Source organism: Nematolebias whitei, chromosome 13 (assembly GCF_014905685.2).
Source record: "Nematolebias whitei isolate Nwh7 chromosome 13, NemWhi1, whole genome shotgun sequence".
In the NCBI taxonomy this organism is placed as follows: domain Eukaryota; kingdom Metazoa; phylum Chordata; class Actinopteri; order Cyprinodontiformes; family Rivulidae; genus Nematolebias; species Nematolebias whitei.
This window is the reverse complement of record NC_056510.1, coordinates 37,311,197-37,334,148: the sequence shown is the minus strand read 5'-3', so window position 1 is coordinate 37,334,148 and position 22,952 is coordinate 37,311,197. Positions and strand designations below refer to the sequence as shown.

Below are 22,952 nucleotides of genomic sequence, written 5' to 3'. Positions count from 1 at the left end.
TCCTGATATGTGCTTGTTTGTCTAGTCAGGTGGGTCAGCAGAAGTCTCTCTAGGACCTTCATGATGTGGGATGTCAGGGCAACAGGTCTATAGTCATTGAGGACTGATGGGTGCGTTTTCTTTGGCACTGGAACAAGACAGGATGTTTTCCACAACACTGGAACCTTCTCCTGGGTCAGGCTAAGGTTGAAGAGGTGCTGCAGAACCCCACAGAGCTGCTCTGCACAGACCTTCAGGACTCTGGGACTGACACCATCTGGACCTGCAGCCTTATTCCGGTTCAGTCTCACCAGCTGCTTCCTCACCTGACTTCTGGAGATGCAGAGGGGGGAGGCAAAGGAGGTAGCAGGATCTTCTGATTTGGTTAAAGACCAATATGTAGAAGAAGGGTCCATGACTGAGGTGGTAGATACAATATTTGAGGTGTGACAGGACAGCCTTGGGTCAATGGAGGGTGGTATGTATGTTTGGCTGTGGGCAAGAGAGGAGGATGCTGAGCTTGTTCCTGAACTGAACCGATTGAAGAACGTGTTCAGTTCATTGGCTCTGTCCAGGCTTCCATCCTTCTGATCCTCCTTCTGCTTGAAGCCTGTGATCTTTTTCATCCCTGACCAAACCTCTCTGATATTGTTCTGTAGGAGCTTGCTCGCCAGCTTCTTCTTGTACACCTCCTTGCTGTTTCTTATCTTGACTTTAAGTTGCTTCTGTGTACTCCTCAATAATTCCCTGTCTCCCTCCCTGAAGGCTCTTTTTTTCTGGTTTAGCAGTTCCTTCAGGTCAGTGGTAATCCAGGGTTTGTTATTGGGGAAGTATCTCACTGTTCTGGTGGGGATGGTGTTGTTTACACAGAAGTTTATATAGTCGGTCACACACTCAGTCATGACATTTATGTCCTCTACATTTGGCTGGCACAGTGCATCCCAGTCTGTAGCCTCAAAACAACCCCGCAGGGCTTCTTCAGCTTCCGTTGACCATTTTCTCACTGTCCTCTTTATTGCAGGTTGCCTCTGAACAAGGGGTTTATATTTTAAGCAGAGAAACACAAGATTATGATCTGATTTGCCAAGAGGGGGTCTAGCTTTAGCGATGTATGAATCCTTGACATTTGCATAAAACAAGTCCAGCGTTTTGTTTTCTCTGGTAGAGCAACTGACAAACTGTTGGAATGTTGGAAATGTAGCAGAGAAAGAGTCATGATTAAAATCCCCAGATATTGCAACAAACGCACTAGGGTGTTGTGTCTGTAGCTTAGCAACCTCTGAGCTGATGACATCACACGCAGTCTCGGCAACAGCATTGGGTTGAATGTAAACAGTTGCCAAAATAACACTGGTGAACTCTCTTGGTAAATAATATGGACGACAACTTAGGGCTAACAGTTCAATATCTGGACTACAGAGACGACACTTCACAGTAACATGTCCAGGATTACACCATCTGTAGATCACAAGCACTGCCAACCCACCTCATTTCCTTTTGCCACTCCTCTTTAAATCTCTATCTGCTCGTATGGTCAGAAAGCCTGGCAAGGAAACGCTGGAGTCGGGGATATGATCCTGCAGCCAAGTCTTAGTGAAACACATAACTGCATTCCTGATACTCTGGATGGGTCCTTGTTAGGGCATGAAGTTCATCCAACTTGTTTCCCAGTGATCTCACATTGCCCATCATGATTGATGGAAGAGATGGTTTAAACTGCATTCTTCTCTTTTTCTCCCTCTTCTTTGCTCCTGCTCTGCATCCACGACGCCTCCTTTTCAACTCATTTGGGATTTGAGGCTGTAGTTGAGATATTATTTGAGCTTTGGAGATGTTAATCAGCTGCTCCCGGTTGTAAGAAACAACCTTGTTGTTATGGTTACGCATCATAACAAATGTCCAAAAGCAAAGATATTTCTGTAAAAATACTTCCAGCTGCACAGCATCCGACACCAGAGGAAATAATCATCCAAAAAAAGCGATTTATATCAAGAAAAAAGAGGAATTAAAGTTTTCAAAAGTAATATCTCAGAATGAAAGTAACAGATCTGCTCCAACATGCAGCCACCTTGAGCGGCGCAATTCTAGAATTTTTCTACAGTTTTCTACAATTTTTTTCAAATTTTTTTTTTTTTGACAACTCCACGCTCCTCCACACACATGCCTCTCGACACCTAGATTCCCTTCCCCGTTGGAATCACTTTAAAAGGGGTGGATATTTATGCGATAATTTATTTTACATAACAATTGGTAATTCCCTGTGGGGGAAAAAAAAAGATTTTAATTTGACATGCGTTTTCTTTTTGTAAAGAAGGCCAATTAATATTGACCATGTCTAATTTATGACAGTAATGGTAAATTGATTGTACTTATATAACACCTTTCTATCTGATCAAGATACTCAAAGCTCTTTACACTACAATCTGTGCCTCGTACCCATTCATACAGCACTCTACTAGATCTATACAAAGCTAATTGAACAAATCAGTGCTTTATCACATTCACGCACCAATGGGACACACATCTGAGGCAATGAGGGGTTCAGTGTCTTGACCGGAGGACACTTCAACATGTGACCGCTGGTGGATTCGAACCTCCCAACTCTTGCAATAAAGGACGACTGCTCTAACCACTCAGCCACAGCCGCCCTAAATAAAAATCATAAAACCTCTAAGGGGGCAAATTCATTTTATAGGTAAAGCAGATTCATAAAATGAAATTGAATTTGTTCCTCATTAAATATAAATTACTCGTTATTCTCAACATCACAACTATTCAGTGGATTGTGGAGATATTAGCGTAGTTTATCCCGTATTCTAAGCTGCTGTGAGCTGTTAACGACAACATTTCCTTATGTGTTCACATTTGGATCACAAAATACTGTATATGCTGTGCTTTAAGAAACGTGCTTGTGTAAAAGTTTGACATTTAATTTCTATAAAGAACATATTTAAGATTAATATAGACCCATGAGTGATGAGAAGGTTTGAGGCCAGGATAATGTGTGTTATAGTGAAGAAAGACCGATGTGGGGAGTGTCGATGCACTGACCTCAAGCTTTAATGACAAAAACAACATTAGACACATATGACGTGAACACAGCCTTTGTTAGCTGTCTCTGTCAGTGCAGTGTTCTTAAACCAACTAAAAAAGTCTTTTGATACTTGTGAATCATGACTTATCAACAACATGAACTGTTAAAACGTCTTTGTTCAGTTTTTATTTACAAGATAATAAAGAATGTTTCAAACGTGTCAAACAGGAAATATCTGTACATAAGATCCTCTTCTTCTCATTGAGAAACTGTAGCTGTCACAACTGTTGCTATTAGGAAACTTTTTGAACTTGAATGTCGTGTTAGTATTTTAGATGTTTTATCAAAAAGTTGGTGTTGAACATGTTAGATCTCGACAGCTTTGCTGAGCCTAATTTTCAATCCGCCTTGTTTTTTTTTCATCATCACCACTTTAAAAAAACCTCCACACATGCTGTAAATGACATTAGGTTGATGGTACTTTTTTGAGTAAGAGTACATGCAAACAGTATGAAACTGATGCCTAGAACTGGTACCAGTATTTGTGCATCCCTAAGGAGGTTTACTGAAAATACTAAAGCTTTGAAGTGTATACTCTTACCGATTCTTATATTTTTGTGGTGTTTTCATTCTTACAGGTTAAATGGAGAACCCACCGTTCAGACCTCCACCTTATAATGCCTCCTTCTCCCTTTGTCCCACCGATGCAACACTCTTCTTCCTCCCTTCCATCTACATGCTCCTCTTCCTCACCGCTCTGCCAGGCAACGCACTATCTTTGTGGATATTTCTGCGCCGCATCTCATCCATCTCCCCCACCCACATTTACTTAGCTCACCTGAGCATCTCCAACCTCCTGATGTCTTGTGTCACGCCCTTCCTCGCAGCATACTTTGCCAAGGGTTCAGCCTGGGCTATGAGCAGTGCCCTGTGTCAGATAGTTCTGCACGGGATCACCCCTGTGCTCCACATCAACATCTATATCAGCCTTCTGATCCTCACGTGGGTGGCCCTCAGCCGCTTCGCAGTCCTCATTCAGAACACCCACGCCTCCAGACCAAGCGCTTGCATCACCCTGCTACCTCACAGCTTCTTCAGCTGCCTCACACGGGTCTCCTTTGCAAATGCTGTATGTGCCACGGTGTGGGTGGTATCGGTGGGGGCAATTGTGCCAGTGACTGTCTACTACTCTGTGAATGAGGCTATGATGGGCAAAAAGGATGGTGATGAACAGAGAGAGAAATGTGTGGATGTCTGCTACAACCCTGCCGTGGAACTTGGAGGAAGTGTGTCCTCATCTCTCAATATCGCTACTATAACCGTGTTCTTTGTGTTCTACCTGCTGGTGCTTCTGTCATACATGACGGTGCTAAGGCACATCAGACGCTCTCGCCTCAACACAAACGTCAACACCTCACAGAGCCTGCTGGCCCGGGTCTTCAGGAACATCGTGGTCATACAGGTGGTGACCAGCTTGCTTAGATCAACACAATTTCATGTTTTCAAAATCCACAACTCTGAAATTAACTACAACAGTGAGCAAAAGGCTTGAGGCAAATTAATATATTTTACATGCTGCTTCAGAAGTCAAATTTTTTTGGAATCTTAAAAGCATATTAAGGTTCTGGAGGTTCATCTTTGGACTTTAGCTCATATTTAAATTTATTTCAGTCTATCATATGTCAGTTTAAGAAGAACTAGTCTGAATCATTCAGGCTCAAAAAGGCTCCTGAACTCAAAGAAAGAACTTGTGTTGTCTATACTCAAAACAAGCTACTCAAGATACTTAAGGTTTAAATTGGCTCTTTGGGCATGCCGACATAAGTCGAACACACAAATAGTCTTGGTGGGGGAGTCTGGGAGTCTTCCCCCAGAAAATTTTGAATAAAGTAAATGCCATTTCCTGCATTCTGGTGTATTTTAATGGGTTTTTAAACATTTACCTACAAATGTAAACACTTGATTCAATAACTATTTTAGAGAGCACAGCACAACCCCCCCCCCCCCCCCCCCCCCCTTCAAAACTGCCATAACTAATGTAGCGCTAAGCTAGCAGTACACAATACAGACACGTTAGCTAAGATGCTACAGACATAGTGCTCCGCTTCTCTCATATATCCCACCCACATCAACAATAGCCAACACTAAGAAGGTGCAAAGCTAGTGCTTTAAACAAAGGCATCTCCCCCTCCTCCCCCCATGAGCGCCCTGCCAAGGCAGATGACCTCGGAAAACCCGGAGTGGATTTTTAGTGGTTTGAGTATTCTCCTATTAATCAAGTGGAATGGATTCTTTCACAAAGAAACAGAAATAACGCTGGGTGAACAAATATTTCATGGTTTGGGGGGGGGATGAATATATTTGGGGCGACATGTCCCCTTGAAATCTAATTGCTGTGATGCCTATGTTCACTACAACCTGCTATGTCATGCCAAGTTTTCAGCTGATACATCTTTGGGAATCACCAATTAATGGAAAGAAAAGACTTTTACACTGATTTCAGTGTTTTATCTTGAATTTGTTTTGCAGATTTACCTAAAGAAATGACAACAAATCATGTGTTTGTAACAAAGAACCAAAAGATCAGATGTAAAGAGTTCTTTGCTAAATTTTATGTTGAATGTTGACTCAGCACTGCTTCTTTTCTGGAGTACAGGAGCTTTTTTGTCTCAAAAATTAAGAAAAGAGTTATGAAAAATTTCTGGCACAAGGACTGTAATAACAATAAGTTAAAAAAAAGCAGTCAATGTTAAAGAAAAAACTTCAGAAAGCCTAAAGAGCCACTGATTGAAAAAACTATGAAATATTTTTAAACAGCTTAGCTGCTTTGAAGCTAAAGAAATAAATAAAAGTGGTTAAGACTTTTGCACAGAATAGTTTATGTATATTTTAATATACTGTATATGAGATTAGCATCAAAATAAATAGAATACTTATTTTTCATAAGAATATGTTGAGTGATTATTTATTTTGAACACACTTTCTGCAGATTGTTCTTTCAGTTTGTCTTCTGCCATTTCATATTTACAAACCCATCTTCATCACGCTGATTCATCATCAACCTGACCTGCTGCACTACTCCGGCCCTGACGACTGCAGCTGTCATCCACTCAACATCTACATTGAGGTGACGACCTTTCACCTGCTTTTCTTTTCTTAGTAAATGCAGACCATGTCACCTGTTCTCCTCCTCTTTAGGTGAAGAACATCCTTTTTCTTCTTGCTGCTCTGAGAGGCTCAACTGACCCTGTGATGTACTTCCTGTTGGACAGAACCTTTCGTTGTCAAACCCTCAGACTTTTGAGATGCAACCAGGGAGACTCTAACAGAAAAGCAATGGTTTGGTCAACAACAGGAAGTGCTAATCAGAAGCTTGAACATCTGGGGGAGGAAAACATGGCCACATCAACCATGGACTCAGGGTTTGGAAGGACTACATAAATGGACTACTTCTCATGTCAAAACCTCTTAACATGTGAAAATATTCTTAAACTTTAATTGCTCCGGCCTCCTGTGATAAGGTGTGAATGGATCTCATGTCCTGCAAACCAAACACTTTTTCATAAATTTGTCATAAAACATTTTTTTTAAATAATTATTTCAAAAAGCTGCCTTGTTAGTTGCACACATGATGCAGAAGTGGAATGAGACACACTTGATTCGAAAAATGAAGTGTGAAAAACATTACCACAGAACCTCAGTCACACAAAATGAAGTGTGAAAAATATTACCCACAGAACCTCAGTCACACAAAGTGTGATCAGCAAACAGGAAATGTAAGTGTATCGCTGGTACTGCCCAAACCTGAGGTAATATAAATCTTCAATGGCCAAGCATTGTTATGGGTACTGCCAAAAGTAATTACAGCTCTACTTGAGTCATGCATACAGACAAACATGTTCATAGTCACACAGACAAACATGTTCATAGTCACCCTGACCCCAGCGTAACAGATAATGATAAATATGGGTGCATGAATGTGATATAATCAGGATCAGCATCTCTGCTGAATGAGGAACCTCAATGTGAACATTTTAAACTCTGCACTTTTAAAAATCCAGAGAAGCAGTCAGTCTGTAATGGATCTGCAGGGGCTGTTCACAACGTCACACTCTCTCCTCTGTTATTTTTTTTAAAGAACAAATGCAAACAGTGAGGAGAGAAGAGAAAAGAAGCTTTCAGAACTTTAGGCAAGATTTGAATAATTTACACCTGAATGTAAATAAAAATTATTACGAAGATTAAAATGGGATGGAAAGTTGTGTCCATTTCCACTTGCTCTTGCCGAGATCGGACGCTTCTCCCCTCCCTCTCCGCTTTGCTTTGCTGCTCTGTCTGTCTGTGAAACTGATGTGAGCCTCTCTTCATTTCTTCCGAACCATAATTATGGACTTGTTTTTATCAGTTGGTCCCTCAACACAATTTACAACATTTCTTCAAAGAGAAGACAGGCTTTAGACGAGCCGATTTGCTCTGTTGGCAGCACGCAGCTGGATATCTCATTGACTTGAAGACTTGATGATGTGTCTATCTCTGCTGCCATTTGTGGATTTTAAGGACACATATTTAATTGGATTTTTGATAACTGGTTCCTGCCTTTTTGGATTCGGCTGGTGGCTGGTTTTATCTACAATCAAGGAAGTCATTGGCAGCAAATTTGGACCTGATCACGCTGCTTGCCTTTATGATGGCTTGGTTCGTGTCTCGAGTACCCGGACTCAAATGCTTTGGGCAGAATGGATCACATCTTGGGGATTTGACTCAGTCACGTTCCGTCGGTGTGGCCATGAAATTTGGACACTTCGGAACCGAGTGGACCAACACATACTCAAGGTAGATGTCATTAAGTTCTGCCTGTCCCCAAAACAACTGTGTGTTTATCTGAATTTGCCTGGAGAACATGTGATCTGACACTCACTGCCCCCTCCATGAGGAATTTCCAACTGATAACCAGATGAAACCAGCTGAATAAACTTTGTGTCATCGTTTCAGGACTCTTGGATTCTCATAGACGTTATTCTTGGCCATTTCTCGACATACCTCGAGAATGTTTACGGATATCACCGGAGGACATTGACTGATTATAACATCTTTATCAGAACTCTTACAGTGACCTCGAGAGCATCTATGATCATGCTGACCGCTCTCGTCTCCTCCGTCTGCAGAATGTCTACGTCACTATGTGCTTGTTTGTGCGAGGTGTTTTTTTAATGTCAGCTTTTTCTTCTCAGGCAGGAAAAAAAAAGTCTGATGGAATTTTTTTTGCCTCCACTTCCTACATGTGTCCAGTTTTCACTACTTTTTGTCTGTCTAAACAGGTCTCACTTGTAAATGAGTCTTCTAGGCTCAATGTGACTTATCTGTTTAAATAAAGGTTGAATGAAAAAAAAAAACACATTAAAAGCAGCTCTCTCTCTCCCTCTCTCTCTCTCACGCTCTCTCTCAAAAGCATAACAATTACTTTCTATTTTCTTAGTGTTATCAAAAATAAAAGCTGCACAGACCTTCCCATAGGATCTCTCAGACTGAAAGAAGGCCTCACTACAATGTAAAAACACATCAGCCAGGAGGTTGATGGTCTTTGCAAGCGAGGTTTTCAGGCATGTATCAGGAATGCAGCAGGCGCCCCATTACAAGTCATGGAGTATGACAGATCCATGACGGTTTGAGTATACATAAGCCTTTTGTAAAGAGGCCATGTATTTATTAATGTGAATGAATGCTTTTATTGTCAATAAGTCCATGTACAATGAGACTAAAAGCAACTCGTCTCACAGTGCAGCATACATACAAGCTAAAAGTAAAAAATTATAAATTAAAGTATGCTAAAAACAGCAGTAGTGGCATTGGACTGAAAACTGTAGAGGTATTTCACACTCTGAATACATCGGAAAGTTATGGTATTGTGCAATATTGTCAATAAATTAAGTAATTAGATATTTAAATTCAATTCAGTTCAGTTTATTTATAAAGCACCAAGTCACAACAGAAGTTATCTCAGGGCACTGAACAGAAACATCCATATACTTGTACATTATAAATTCCAGTTAGTAAAGTTATTTATCTAAGGAAGGACAGAAGGAAGCAACATATTAAACATACTAAGCAATGCACAGTGGGTAAAAGTCCAGATATGTGCTGTCAGTGCATGGGTGAGTTCAGAATTGTTATTGCTTTTTTTTTTTTGGGGGGGGGGGTGCTCTCCTCGAGTCTTTGTTTTTGTTCCACTGCACCTGTAGCACCTCTCTGAGGGCAGAGGGTCAAACAGTTCAAAACCAGGGTGACAGCTGTCCTTGATGATGTGTTTTGCTCTGCTGAGGAGATGGAGGGAGATGTAAATATCCATCAGGAAGGGGCGAGAGCATCCAATGACCTTCTGTGCCATCTTTACTACAAGTACTCTCTGGAGCCACTTCCTGTCTGTCATGGTGCAGCTGCCATACTGTGATGCAGTACATCAGCAGGTTCTCATTGGACAAGCAATAGAAGATCAGCAGCAGGTTGGAATCCAGGTTGTACTTCCTGAGAACTCAGGAAGTGAAGCCACTGCTGAGACTTCTTGATGGCCATTGTGATGTTATCTGTCCAGGAGAGGTCAGCGGAGATAAGGATGCCAAGGAACCAGAAGGTGTGGACCCTCTCTACACATTCACCACACAGTAGCAGCACATTAGAGTTCTGGGTGGTTATGGTAGCCAGTGTATCCATGACATTGGATCAGAGCTCACCTGTAAGCATTGGTTGTGGAAAATTTAAATCAGTATTGGACATGGCCTCATGTCAAGAAGAAGCTCCGTCACGCACACATTGCATCAGGTTGCTTTATGTATGAAATGCACTACATAAATACATTTGGGCTTAACTTTCAGCTGTAACCACCAACCTATGCTATCTATGTGCTAATAAATACTACCAATGAGTGGGGTTTCATTTGGCTTTTAAACCCAAATCGATGCATTTCTTCTCATCATGGTCAGGCCTGCTGGATGAGGAAAAAAGATGAGAGGATCTGGTCAAGACTCAGAGCAGAAAACCCCATTTACCTTGTTCTTCTTTTGCTGCTTCCTTTGGATCTGAATCGTGCTTGGTGGGAAGTGTTTCCTTCCACACAGCATGACTAAAGCTGATGGTGGAAACCCAGAAATGTCCCTTAAAGATAAGAACAGTATGTAGAGTGCAATAAGGTCAATTAAACAACTTAGTGCAGACAAGATTCCTGTGATAGTGGCATTGTGGGAGCATGGTGTGATTTTTGAGTGTGCAGTTGAATCTTAATACTACCTGGAAAAGTTGATCAAGGGTAAGGCCTGGGTGTGATATGATTGCAGATGTATGTGGTAGAATGATTGTGAGAATGTGTTTCCGAGATATCGAGCACGGTGAGGAAACAGCTGCAGTTTTTAAATGTGCTTTATAAATAAATTTGACAATTAGAAGGACAAAGTGCAACCCACAGACCCCTATTATGAGCAAAACGAATGGAATCAATGTTCCCTCGCCCGGACAAGGGTCACCATGGCCCAACTCTGGAGCTGGGCCTGGAGGCGGGGCACGCTGGCGAGCGCCTGGTGGCCGGGCTTTTACCCATGGAGCCCGGCCGGGTACAGCCCGAAGAGGAGATGTTGGTCCCTCTTCTCATGGGCTCACCATCTGTGGGAGGGGCCAAAGGGGTTGGGTGCAATGTGGGATGGGCGGTGGCCGAGGGCGGGGACCCTGGCGGTCTGACCCTCGGCTACAGAAGCTGGCTATTGGGACGTGGAATGTCATCTCTCTGGTAGGGAAGGAGCCTGAGCTGGTGTGTGAGGTTGAGAGGTTCTGGCTAGAAATAGTCAGACTCACCTCAACACATGACTCTGGCTCTGGAACCAGTTTCCTTGAGAGGGGTTGGACACTCTTCCACTCTGGAGTTGCCCCTGGCGAGAGGCACAGAGCAGGAGTGGGCATACTTGTTGCCCCCCCATCTTGGTGCCTGTACGTTGAGGTTCACCCCGGTGAATGAGAGGGTAGCCTTCCTCCATCTATGTGTTGGGGGAAATGTTCTGACTGTTGTTTGTGCTTATGCGCCAAACAGCAGCTCAGATTACCCACCCTTTTTGGAGTCCTTACAGGGGGTACTGGAAAGTGCGCATCCTGAGGGCTCCCTTGTTCTACTGGGGAAATTCAACATTCACGTGGGCAATGACAGTGAGACCTGGAGGGGTGTGGTTGGGAGGAATGCCCCCCGATCTGAATGTAAGTGGTGTTCTGTTGTTGGACTTCTGTGCTCGTCATAGATTGTTGATAATGAACACCATGTTCAAGCATGAAGGTGTCCATATGTGTTCTTGGCACCAGGACACCCTAGGCTGCAGTTCGATGATCGACTTTGTCATCGTCTCATCTGATCTGCGGCCGCATGTTTTGGACACTCAGGTGAAGAGAGGAGCGGAGCTGTCTACTGACCACTACCTGGTGGTGAGTTGGCTCCGATGGTGGGGGAGGATGCCGGTCAGACGTGGCAGACCCAAAAGTATTGTGAGGGTCTGCTGGGAACGTCTGGTGGAGTCTCCTGTGAGACGGAGACTTAACTCCCACCTCTGGGAGAACTACGAACACGTTCCGGAGGAGGCAGGGGACATTGAGTCCGAGTTGGCCATGTTCTGCACCTCTATTGTCGAGGCGGCTTACCGGAGCTGTGGATGCAAGGTTGTCGGTGCCTGTCGCGGCGGTAACCCTCCAACCCAGTGGTGGACACCGGAGGTGAGGGATGTTGTCAGGCTGAAGAAGGAGTCCAATCGAGCTTTTTGGCTTGTGGGACCCTGGAAGCAGTTGATGGGTACCGGCAGTCCAAGCGGCATGCGGCTTGGGTGGTCACTGAGGCAAAAACTCGGGCACAGGAGGAGTTCAGAGAGGCCATGGAGAATGACTTCCGTACAGCTTCGAGGCGATTCTGGTCCACCATCCGGCATCTCAGAGGGGGAAAGTGGTATGCCATCAACACTATTTATAGTGGAGGTGGTATGCTACTGACCTCAACTCGGGATGTCGAGGGTCGGTAGGCAGAATACTTCGAAGACCTCCTCAATCCCACCGGCACGTCTTCCACTGAGGAAGCAGAGCCTGGGGAATTTGGGTTGGGCTCTCCAATCTTTGGTGCTGAGGTCACGGAGGTGGTTAAAAAGCTCCTCGGTGGCAAGTCCCCAGGGGTGGATGAGATTCGCCCGGAGTTCCTTAAGGCTCTGGATGTTGTGGGGTTGTGTTGGCTTACACAACTCTAAATATTGCGTGGACATTGGGGACAGTTCCCCTGGATTGGCAGACCGGGGTGGTGGTCCCCCTATTCAAAAAGGGGGACCGTAGAGTGTGTTCCAACTACAGGGAGATCACGCTCTTAAGCCTCCCTGGTAAGGTCTATTCAGGGGTTCTGGAGAGGAGGGTCCATCGGAGAGTCGAAACCTCAGATTCAGGAGGAGCAGTGCAGTTTTCGTCCTGGTCGTGGAACACTGGACCAGCTCTACACCCTCAGCAGGGTCCTGGAGGGTGCGTGGGAGTTTGCCCAACCAATCTATATGTGCTTTGTGGACTTGGAGATGGCATTCGACTGCGTCCCTCGGGGAGCCCTGTGGGCGGTACTCTGGGAGTATGGGGTACCAGGACCTTTTATACGGGCTGTTAAGTCCCTGTACGACCGGTGTCAGAGCTTGGTCAGCATTGCCGGCAGTAAGTCGGGCTCGTTCCCAGTGAGAGTTGGACTTCGCCAAGGTTGTCCTTGGTTACCGATTCTGTTCATAACTTTTATAGACAGAATTTCTAGGCACAGCCAACGTGTTGAGGGGATCTGTTTTGGTGGCCTTAGGATGGCTTCTCTGTTTTTTGCAGATGATGTGGTCCTATTGTCTTCATCAAGTCGTGATCTACAGCTTTCGCTGGAGCGGTTCTCAGCCGAGTGTGACGCGGACGGGATGAGGATCAGTTCCTCCAAATCCGAGGCCATGTTCTTCAGCCGGAAAAGGGTAGAGTGCCCTCTCTGGGTCGGGGAGGAGGTCCTGCCCCAGGTGGAGGAGTTCAAGTATCTCTGGATCTTGTTCATGAATGAGGGAAAAATGGAGCATGAGATTGATAGGCGAATAGGTGCAGCGTTGGCAGTGAAGCGGGTGCTGTACAGGTCTGTTGTGGTGAAGAAAGTGCTGAGTCAAAAGGCGAAGCTCTCAATTTACCAGTAGATCTACGTTCCTACCCTCATCTATGGTCATGAGCTTTGGGTTGTGACCGAAAGAACGAGTTCACGGATACAAGCGGCCAAAATGAGTTTTCTCCGCAGGGTGTCTGGGCTCTCCCTTAGAGATAGGGTGAGAAGCTCGGTCATCCGGGAGGGACTCAGAGTAGAGCCGCTACTTCTCCACATCGAGAGGAGCCAGTTGAGGTGGCTAGGGCATCTGGCTAGGATGCATCCTGGACGCCTCCCTGGTGAGGTGTTACGGGCACGTCCCACTGGGAGGAGACCCAGAGGAAGACCCAGGACACACTGGAGGGACTATGTTTCTCGGCTGGCCTGGGAACGCCTCAGGATTCCCCCGGAGGAGCTGGCCCAAGTGGCTGGGGAGAGGGAAGTCTGGGCCTCACTACTTAACCTGCTACCCCCGCGACCCGACCCCGGATAAGCAGAAGAAAATGGATGGATGGATGGATGGATGACTTGAAGGAATGCACAACGTTCACTGCCTTTCATGTCAACGTTATAGACAAAGATCAATATGCTGAGAAGTGACTTCAAATCATTTGTAGATTGGCATCTAAAATTTACTCTGTGAACATTCAATAAAGTCCATTCAGTGTTTCATGAGATATTGTGGTAACTATCAAACTGACTTCAATAATTAATAAAGTTTAAAAATATATCTCTGCCATCTGTTTGTATGCTATGTTGGGGATGACTCACAAACCACACACAATTTTAGCTGTTTACTTATAAAATTGAATGAGATATAGCTCTTTTTTGAATTTTCTGAAGTTACTTAGCTGTGATCTCATTTTGATTTGGGTTGACATTTGTTTTTGGTGACAGGAGATCAATTAATTAAATTATTTATTTTAGTTTAGTTTTCCGTCAATATCAATTCATCTACTCATAAGAGTATTGTCATGACCCTTGTATTTTGGAGATTTAGTATCTTGGGATTCCCGTGATTACCTGATCATTCTCATGTTACTTGAGATCAATTCTTTTCGCTCTCATGTTAGATCTGGTCCAGTCTGTGTTTTAGGACTTTATTGCTAGGTCTGTTTTGGGGATTTGTGTGTTTTCTCTGTGTTAATTCCTGTTTAGTTCCCTGCGTCTTCTCATCAACACTCAGTCAGCTTCCTCAGTAGGTATTCAGTCACATCTGTTCCCAGTTTGTAATCACCCAGGTGCCTCCACCTCCCATTTCTCCCTGCTCTATTAATTCAGTATCTGTTTCACCATTAAGTTCAGCATTAATGGCTTCATGCCTCATGGTTAGTTTTCCTGGTTTCTTGTGCCTCTTGTGACAATCTACATTTTCTCAAATTTAGTTTTGCTGCCACAACAGCTTTTTTTTCCTTTTTAATAAATAGTAAGGTTTTTAAGCTCCTTTGTCTTGAGTTTGCATTTGTGTTCGATCCTTCCACAAACCATACAAGTATAGCTGTGGCACAATTGTCTTCACACAAGGAAGTTTTCAGAATATGTCACAATCTCATTGAACGTGCATGTCATGGAGCGCATGCTGTGGTTATCATTCAGTGAGAAAGGGGCTTAAGCAACAGTGACAGTCCATCTTTAACTCAACATTCAGTGTGTGTTTAACATAAAACTGCTTCTCTCATTTCCACTGTACTGACCTCAGACCTGCAAGCTCTAAAGTATTTCCTGCTGTAGCCATTTTTGGCCCTTGTGTTTTTAGACATTCTGTCTCAGGTACTGTTTTTCAGTGATACAGCTTGTAGGAGTAAATAAAACATTTTTTTTTTTAAAGTATACAAGAATTGTTTGTAGATCCACTGTCGTGTGCAACAACTGGCTATAAATATTTGATATCCTGGTTGTTCAATAAATGTGTCTAAATTATAAATGTGGTATTCCTGTGTGTGCTGGTGATGTGCTGAAGGCGTAGTAGGAGAATTTCAAGATCAATGTGTTCCATGAGGTGTAGTTCCTTTAGATGTGTGTCCTCCACATAAGCTTTAGTAGCTCTCTAGCAGAGGCACAGAGAACGAAAACCTTGCAATGTGCCTCCCCCTGTCTCCCTCACACTTCTCAAGTAACTAATGCAAACAAGAGAATAAAAATACAGAGAACCATAAAAAAGTAAGAAAAAATAAGTTAAATGTGAGTAAAGGGATAAATGGAGGAGGAAAACAGTGAGTGAAGAACAGAACACTAAGAAAAAAATTACACCTTTCTTACAAGATGGGGAACAAAAATCTTTATTTAACTTTTAATGTTAAAAAAAGAAGATTTTTCTTGGTTTTATCTTGGTGCTAAAATAAAAAGTAGTAAGTACAGTAATGAAAGGGTTAATTGCAGAAGCAGACATCAAGAAGATGAGGACTGGTGAGATGTGTTAGCAGAACACAGATAAAGCAAGTATTTCTAAACCTTATGGTATGATGCTTGAAGTACATTAAAAATCTTGTATTCATTTAAGGAATGGATTTCACCAACATACTTTCATGCCAGAGTTTCAGACAAACATCATCTGACACTAAGAAATGAATTGTAGATGATTTGGTCAAATCTTTGATAAAACAGAGGGAATCCCTTTAAGACTTATAGGCCTTCAGAGAAGGCCCAACATTCAACCTTTATTTATACAGGTTAATCTCATTGAGCCTCGGGGACTGATTTACAAGAGAGACCTGATTCTAACAGAGTGATGACCACAGTGGACAACAAAGACAATAATAGACAATCATAAAAGATGTGTACAAATTGAGATTTTTTTTAACAAGTGAAAAGAAAATGGTATCTAAAAGAAAATGTAAAAAAAAACAGCTAAAATGTACAAACCGGATTCCAAAAAAGTTGGGACACTAAACAAATTGTGAATAAAAACTGAATGCAATGATGTAGAGATGGCAAATGTCAATATTTTATTTGTAATATAACATAGATGACAGATCAAAAGTTTAATCTGAGTAAATGTAACATTTTAAAGGAAAAATATGCTGATTCAAAATTTCAGTGTCAACAAATCCCAAAAAAGTTGGGACAAGTAGCAATAAGTGGCTGAAAAAAGGAAATTGAACATATAACGAACAGCTGGAAGACCAATTAACACTAATTAAGTCAATTGACAACATGATTGGGTATAAAAAGAGGTTTGCAGAGTGCCAGTGTCTCTCAGAAGCCAAGATGGTAAGAGGATCACTAATTCCACCATTGTTGCGCAGAAAGATAGTGCAGCAATACCAGAATGGTGTTACCCAGCGTAAAATAGCAAAGACTTAAGTTATCATCATCAACCGTGCATAACATCATCAAAAGATTCAGAGAATCTGGAACAATCGCTGTGCGTAAGGGTCAAGGCCATAAAACTCTACTGGATGCTCGTGATCTCCGGGCCCTTAAACGTCACTGCACCTCAAACAGGAATGCCACTGTCAAGGAAATAACAGAATGGGCTCAGGAATACTTCCAGAAAGCATTGTCAGCGAACACAATCCACCGTGCCATCTGCCGTTGCCAGATGAAACTCTACAGTGCAAAGAGGAAGCCATTTCTAAGCAAGCTCCACAAGCTCAGACGTTTGCACTGGGCCAGGGGTCATTTAAAATGGAGTGTGGCAAAATGGAAGACTGTCCTGTGGTCAGATGAGTCACGATTTGAAGTTCTTTATGGAACACTGGGACGCCATGTCATCCGGACCAGAGAGGACAAGGATAGCCCAAGTTGTTATCAACGCTCTGTTCAGAAGCCTGCATCACTGATGGTATGGGGTTGCATGAGCGCTTGTGGCATGGGCAGCTTGCATGTCTGGAAAGGCACCATTAATGCAGAGAACTATGTTCAGGTTCTAGAACAACATGTGCTCCCATCTAGACGTCATCTCTTTCAGGGAAGACCCTGCATTTTTCAACACGATAATGCCAGACCACATTCTGCAGCAATCACAACATCATGGCTACGTAGGAGAAGGATCCGGGTACTGAAATGGCCAGCCTGCAGTCCAGATCTTTCACCTATAGAGAACATTTGGCACATCATAAAGAGGAAGGTGCGACAAAGAAGGCCCAAGACGATTGAACAGTTAGAGGCCTGTATCAGACATGAATGGGAGAGCATTCCTATTTCTAAACTGGAGAAACTGGTCTCCTCTGTCCCCAGACGTCTGTTGAGTGTTGTAAGAAGAAGGGGGGATGCCACACAGTGGTAAAAATGGACTTGTCCCAACTTTGTTGGGATTTGTTGACACCATGAAATTTGGAAACAACAGATTTTTCCCTTAAAATGATACAATCTCTCAGTTTAAACTTTTGATCTGTGATTTGTGTTCTATTCTGAATAAAATATTAGATGTTGGCACCTCCACATCATTGCATTCAGTTTTTATTCACAATTTGTTTAGTGTCCCAACTTTTTTGGAATCCGGTTTGTAGGACGGTGTAGAAAACTAAAAACAGGAACATGTCTTCCCAGGAACTTAACAGATATTTAAAGTCACAAATGCCCCTTTTCCAGTGTCACGGCGCAGGTCAAATATTTCCAGCTTGGCCCGTGTTTGAGGTCTTTTCCATAGTTCTTGGGACCAGCTCACCTCCCAGAATTTTGGCTCGGCTTCTCAAGGGGTCCAAGCGAGTCGAGCCGTGACGTCAGAAACACTGTCGGTCACTGATTGGTCGGAGGGAGGAGTCTTTCCAAACAACCCGATCCGCCATTTTTCTCTACCGCCTGCCATCAGCAATAACTCGAGGAGCGTATCTTTTAGTATTTTGAAGCTATACAAAAACAATAATATCAAAGCTGTGGTCAAATGCAGAAGTGTAGGTGTTGTTGTGCTTGGTGGCCGACGAAAAAAGTCAAAGCGAGCTAGATAGAGCGATTGGAGGGTGACACGGAGGGGCACGGCCACTGCTCTACTTGAATCATTTATAGAAGATGGTGTTTTCTAACTTTAAACATATTTTAAGTGACTCATCCCATCGGTTCTGAACATATTTTTAACTAACAAAAGAGGCTGACGCCATAATAGGACGACAGACGACATCGGTGCTACGATGCTAAGCTAATTTGCATAAACGCTAACTGTCCTCCGGTCCCGTTTCTCACTGTATTTTAGCCAGAACGCATTTCAGCGCATGACTGTTCGTCTCTAAACTCCACATTAAACCCTCCAAGCCTCCCGGTTTCTGCCCCTGCTCCATCAGCGGAGTCTGCACCATCAGCGGAGTCTGCACCTGACAGAGCTCCATCGCAGGCTCGCAGCCCAGCTGCACCTCACAGAGCAGCACAACGCTGCAGCTTCTGTGCTCGGTAAGAACAGATGCAACATGTTCCACATCAGTTTATTCATGCCGATAAGGACTTGCTTTTATTTTATTTTTTAAGTAAAAAAATAAAATGTTGAATAAATACTGAAAACGCACCACATGTTGAACATGTGGTGGGATGAAATTATGTACACAGGGTCCCAGTTACACACAACAAAATGTAAAAGAAAAACAGTAATAAGATCTAAGATATGAATTAAGAAAATTATCAACTAAAAACATCTACTAATAAAACACTAAGCACTAATAGCAGTAAACAATCAAAAGAATACGTCAAACAGCAACATGAACTTGAGTTTGTGCAGCCTTATGAATATCTAACCAGGATAATCACTGAAAAATCACATCACATGTTACTGCTGATCTGTTTCATGTTGCTGCTGATCTGTTTCATGTTACTGCTGATCTGTTTCATGTTGCTGCTGATCTGTTTCATGTTGCTGTGTTCATTCGTGCTCATCTGTTCACACAGACTCATGTCTGTGTTGCTGTTCGGTGTATTGTGTTTATTGTTTTTATGCTATTAGTGCTTATCATATTTTTAGTTGATGTTTTTCTTAGTTCTTATCTTAGATCTTATTACTGTTTTTCTTTTACATTTTATTGTTGGCTGTAACTGGGACCCTGTGTACATAATTTCATCCCACCATATGCACCACATGTGGTGCGTTTTCAGTATTTATTCAACATTTTATTTTTTTACTTTAAAAATAAAATAAAAGCAAGTCCTTATCGGCATGAATAAAGTGATGTGGAACATGTTGCATCTGTTCTTACCGAGCACAGAAGGCTGCAGCGTTGTGCTGCTCTGTAATACAATGTAATACAGAAAGCTTCTGCTGAGCTTTGAGTTACGTTTTCTGCTCGCCACTTGAAGTAGGTTTTTGCATACTACTAAATAAAGTTTGATGTAGAATTTTGTTTGTTCCACATCAGAGACATTTTTTTTACCGACACACAGAGAGAAAATGTTCAGTTTTACTTTATCTGTGGGGACCTGTGTGCACCATGTACTAGCAGCTGTACTTTCTTTGTAAATGCTGTGTTTATGTTTGTTTTCTTATTTTAGTGTCTGGCTTCATTTTATCCCTGCACTCCTGCACTGAAAAATAAATTGCACTTCTATATCGTTATTTTCTTTGTTTTTTTTGTTTGTTTTTTTCCTGCACTATGTGAAGACTTCATGAGACATTAAAGTATGACCTGTAAATATTATAATCTACACTGAAATGTTAGTTGCTTTAAAAGAATGAAGGCTAAGCATCCCATTTAAGTTTACAATAATAATTTTCAATATTACAATTGTGTTTTAGTTTCATTACATGATTAAGTTTTACAGAAGCAGTAACTTCTGTGAGTTACTGTTAAAATGTCAGTGTGAATTATTGAAGTGATATGTACCCAAATGCAACATGAAGACAATTTACTGTCTTTGTAACGATATGTGCAACCGCAGGCGATATGTCACCTTCAACATATACATGTATGTTGTGAATGACTTTCAGCTACTACCACATCAAATTTTAGCTCATTTATAAAACTGACTGTGTTAGAGACATAGTTGTGTTGGTAAATGTAGATTAACCACAGCAGTCACCTTGCAAAAAGTGAATCGGTTCTAGATGTAAACATAGGACACACATAAAATCATTCCAGTGGAAAAAAAGTTTTATACTCAATCAGATTTGCAGATACTGACCTCTAATTTGGTGTGGCAGTAGATGAGCTAGGTCCTCAAAACATATTGTGAGCACAAAGAAATCATACAAGATTTGTTTAAAACTTTGTTGTACCTATTTGGAGTCAACTCTGTCTGTTAGCTAAATATTTTATAAACCACTGAACTTAACCACAGGTTCACAGCAGTGGACATTCACAGTAAGGCGTATTGTATCATTTCATGTTTTCTCTGCTGGAAGCTGGAGTAATTTGTTTCCTCAAAGAATCTTTAATTTTACTGGATTTATCTATCTCTTGCAAAGTTCTACATTCTAATACACAAACACCCTCGATGCAGTTATTTTATTTTATTGGATTGTGCTTGAGACACCTTTTCATCTTTCAACACTTGGTTTATATCGATGTATTTGAAATCTGCTAGCTCTTGCTAACATTAGCTTAGCATGGCTTTTGGTTCTCTCCTCACCTCCTCTGCTCTCGCTTGCTTTGTCTGATGTTCATTTACTCCTCTACCTGACTGAATCTCTTAATGACAGCAGAAATCAGGGTTTATTGAAGAGGTGCAGAATGTAGATCAGCCAAACAGCATCAGAATGAAAAAAAGAACCCTGATGTCATGTCATGTCTTATTACGCTGCCGGAAAAACAAAATTCTATTTCAGTCCTCCCTGTTTGAAGTAGAAAGCTGAAGTAGAAATTTGTTATCTGGCAGATTTATTAGGTTTATTGACCCAGTACAGGGTGGCTGTGACTGAGTGGTTAGAGCAGTTGTCCTCCAATGCAAGAGTTGGGGATTCGATTCCATCAGCAGTCACATGCCAAAGTTTCCTTGGGCAAGACACTGAACCCTTCATTGCCTCCAATGTGTGTCCCATCGATGTATGAATGTGAAAAGCACTGATTACTCTCTACAGATTCAGATTAGCTTTGTATACCATACCATACCATACCAATTTATTTATATAGCACTTTAAACAGTGACAAAGCACACCAAAGTGCTGTACAGGGACAAACAGAACAAGCACACAGCAACAGATTACATAACAGGACACCAAAAACGTAGAAACCAACAAAAACAGTAATGGATAACAACAACAACTGCAACATGACCAACACAGTGTGATGCACACAGACTCAGCACAGATCACACAGTGCTGAAAGCCAGGGAATAGAAGTGAGTTTTTAAGCGAGATTTAAAAACTGTGAGGGAGGGGGCCTGTCTAACAAGCAGAGGTAACTCATTCCAAAGTCTTGGGCCTGCTACAGAGAAGGCCCTGTCACCTCTGCGCTTGAGACGGGTTCCTGGGACTGTTAGGAGCAACTGGTCTGCTGATCTGAGAGAACGTGGTGGGACATACGGCTGGAGCAGATCAGTAAGATAGGATAGTAGAGTGCTGTATGAATGGGTATATGAGAACACAGATTGTGTTGTAAAACGGATTGAGTATATTGATAAGATAGAAAAGCACTATATAAGTGCAGACCATTTACCATTTACATCCTCTCTGAGTGTACGAGTGACAAGTGAGAGCTGTCATGACACAAAGGTTATTAATAATAATAATAATAATAATAATACTTTATTTATAAAGCACTTTAAAACAACCACAGCTACAACAAAGTGCTGCACATATAAATTCAAGAACAATTTAAACACATAAAACAGTTGTTAAAACATTAAGATCAATAAAAACAATAAAAACAGTGCAGAGCTAATTCAGTGTGTGCTAAAAGCCAGGGAGTAAAAATGTGTTTTTAAAACAAGTTTTAAAACTGGACAGTGAAGGGGCTTGTCTGATGGGAAGAGGGATATTGTTCCAAAGTCTCGGAGCAGCAACAAAAAAAGCTCTGTCTCCTCTGAGCCTCCGTTTGGACCTCGGCACCTCCAGGAGCAGCTGATCAGCTGATCTGAGGCACCGAGCAGGAGAGTATGGGTGAAGCAACTCAGAGAGGTAGGATGGAGCAAGACCATTTAAACTTTTAAAAACAAATAAAAGAATCTTAAAATGAACTCTAAAATGAACAGGCAGCCAGTGGAGTGAAGCCATAGTGGGGGTGATGTGCTCCCTCTTTTGAACTCCAGTTAGAAGCTGAAAAGCAGCGTTCTGGACCAACTGGAGACGTCTGAGGGAGGACTGGCTGACTCCAAGGTAAAGAGCATTAATCCAGCCGAGAGGTGACAAAGGCATGGATTACTGTTTCCAGCTGCTATTTTGTAAGGATGGACTTTACCTTAGCCAGCTGTCTGAGGTGATTAAAACTAGAGATGCACCGATCCACATTTTTTTACTTCCAATCCGATCCCGATATCTAAATCTAAATATCGTCCGATACCGATCCAGTTCCGATATCATGATCATCATTGATTTTATATGAGGCTGCAATAATCTCCTCTCAAGTACAGTTTGTACAAATATATGCATGCATGTCCAAAAAGGCAACTTGAGGTAAGTTTTATTAATGTTGGATAAGTTTTAAAGTTAGAATTAAATTCTGCTAACACAAAACATGTTTCTTTTTTATTCCTAGCTTTAAAGTGGATTAAAGTGATTAATTTAAGTGATTGTTTAAAGTAATTATTATTATTATTTTAAATAAAGGGCTGATATAAGATTTTTCTTCTTTCTGCACTCTTTTCATTCAATGTTTTCTTTTTGATGAATTTGTTTTATTTCTTTTAAATGAATGAATAAATGAATAAAATAAAATAAAATGTTAAATGGCTTTAAACATCTGCTAGTTCATGGCATAAACCAACAGACATGTTCCT

At 42.0% G+C, this 22,952-nt stretch overlaps 2 protein-coding genes across 13 annotated transcripts in view; one reads left to right on the top strand and one right to left on the bottom strand.

Annotated features, from left to right (window-relative positions):
• caska (calcium/calmodulin-dependent serine protein kinase a) overlaps window positions 1-22,952 on the bottom strand; it is a 406,103-nt gene that overhangs the window by 158,312 nt on the left and 224,839 nt on the right. The window lies entirely within an intron of this gene.
• On the top strand, window positions 3,657-6,454 carry LOC119419708 (probable G-protein coupled receptor 82). The gene is made up of 3 exons (XM_037687094.1): window positions 3,657-4,475; window positions 6,003-6,140; window positions 6,212-6,454. The coding sequence occupies exons 1-3, from the start codon at window positions 3,657-3,659 to the stop codon at window positions 6,452-6,454; spliced, it is 1,200 nt and encodes a 399-aa protein (XP_037543022.1).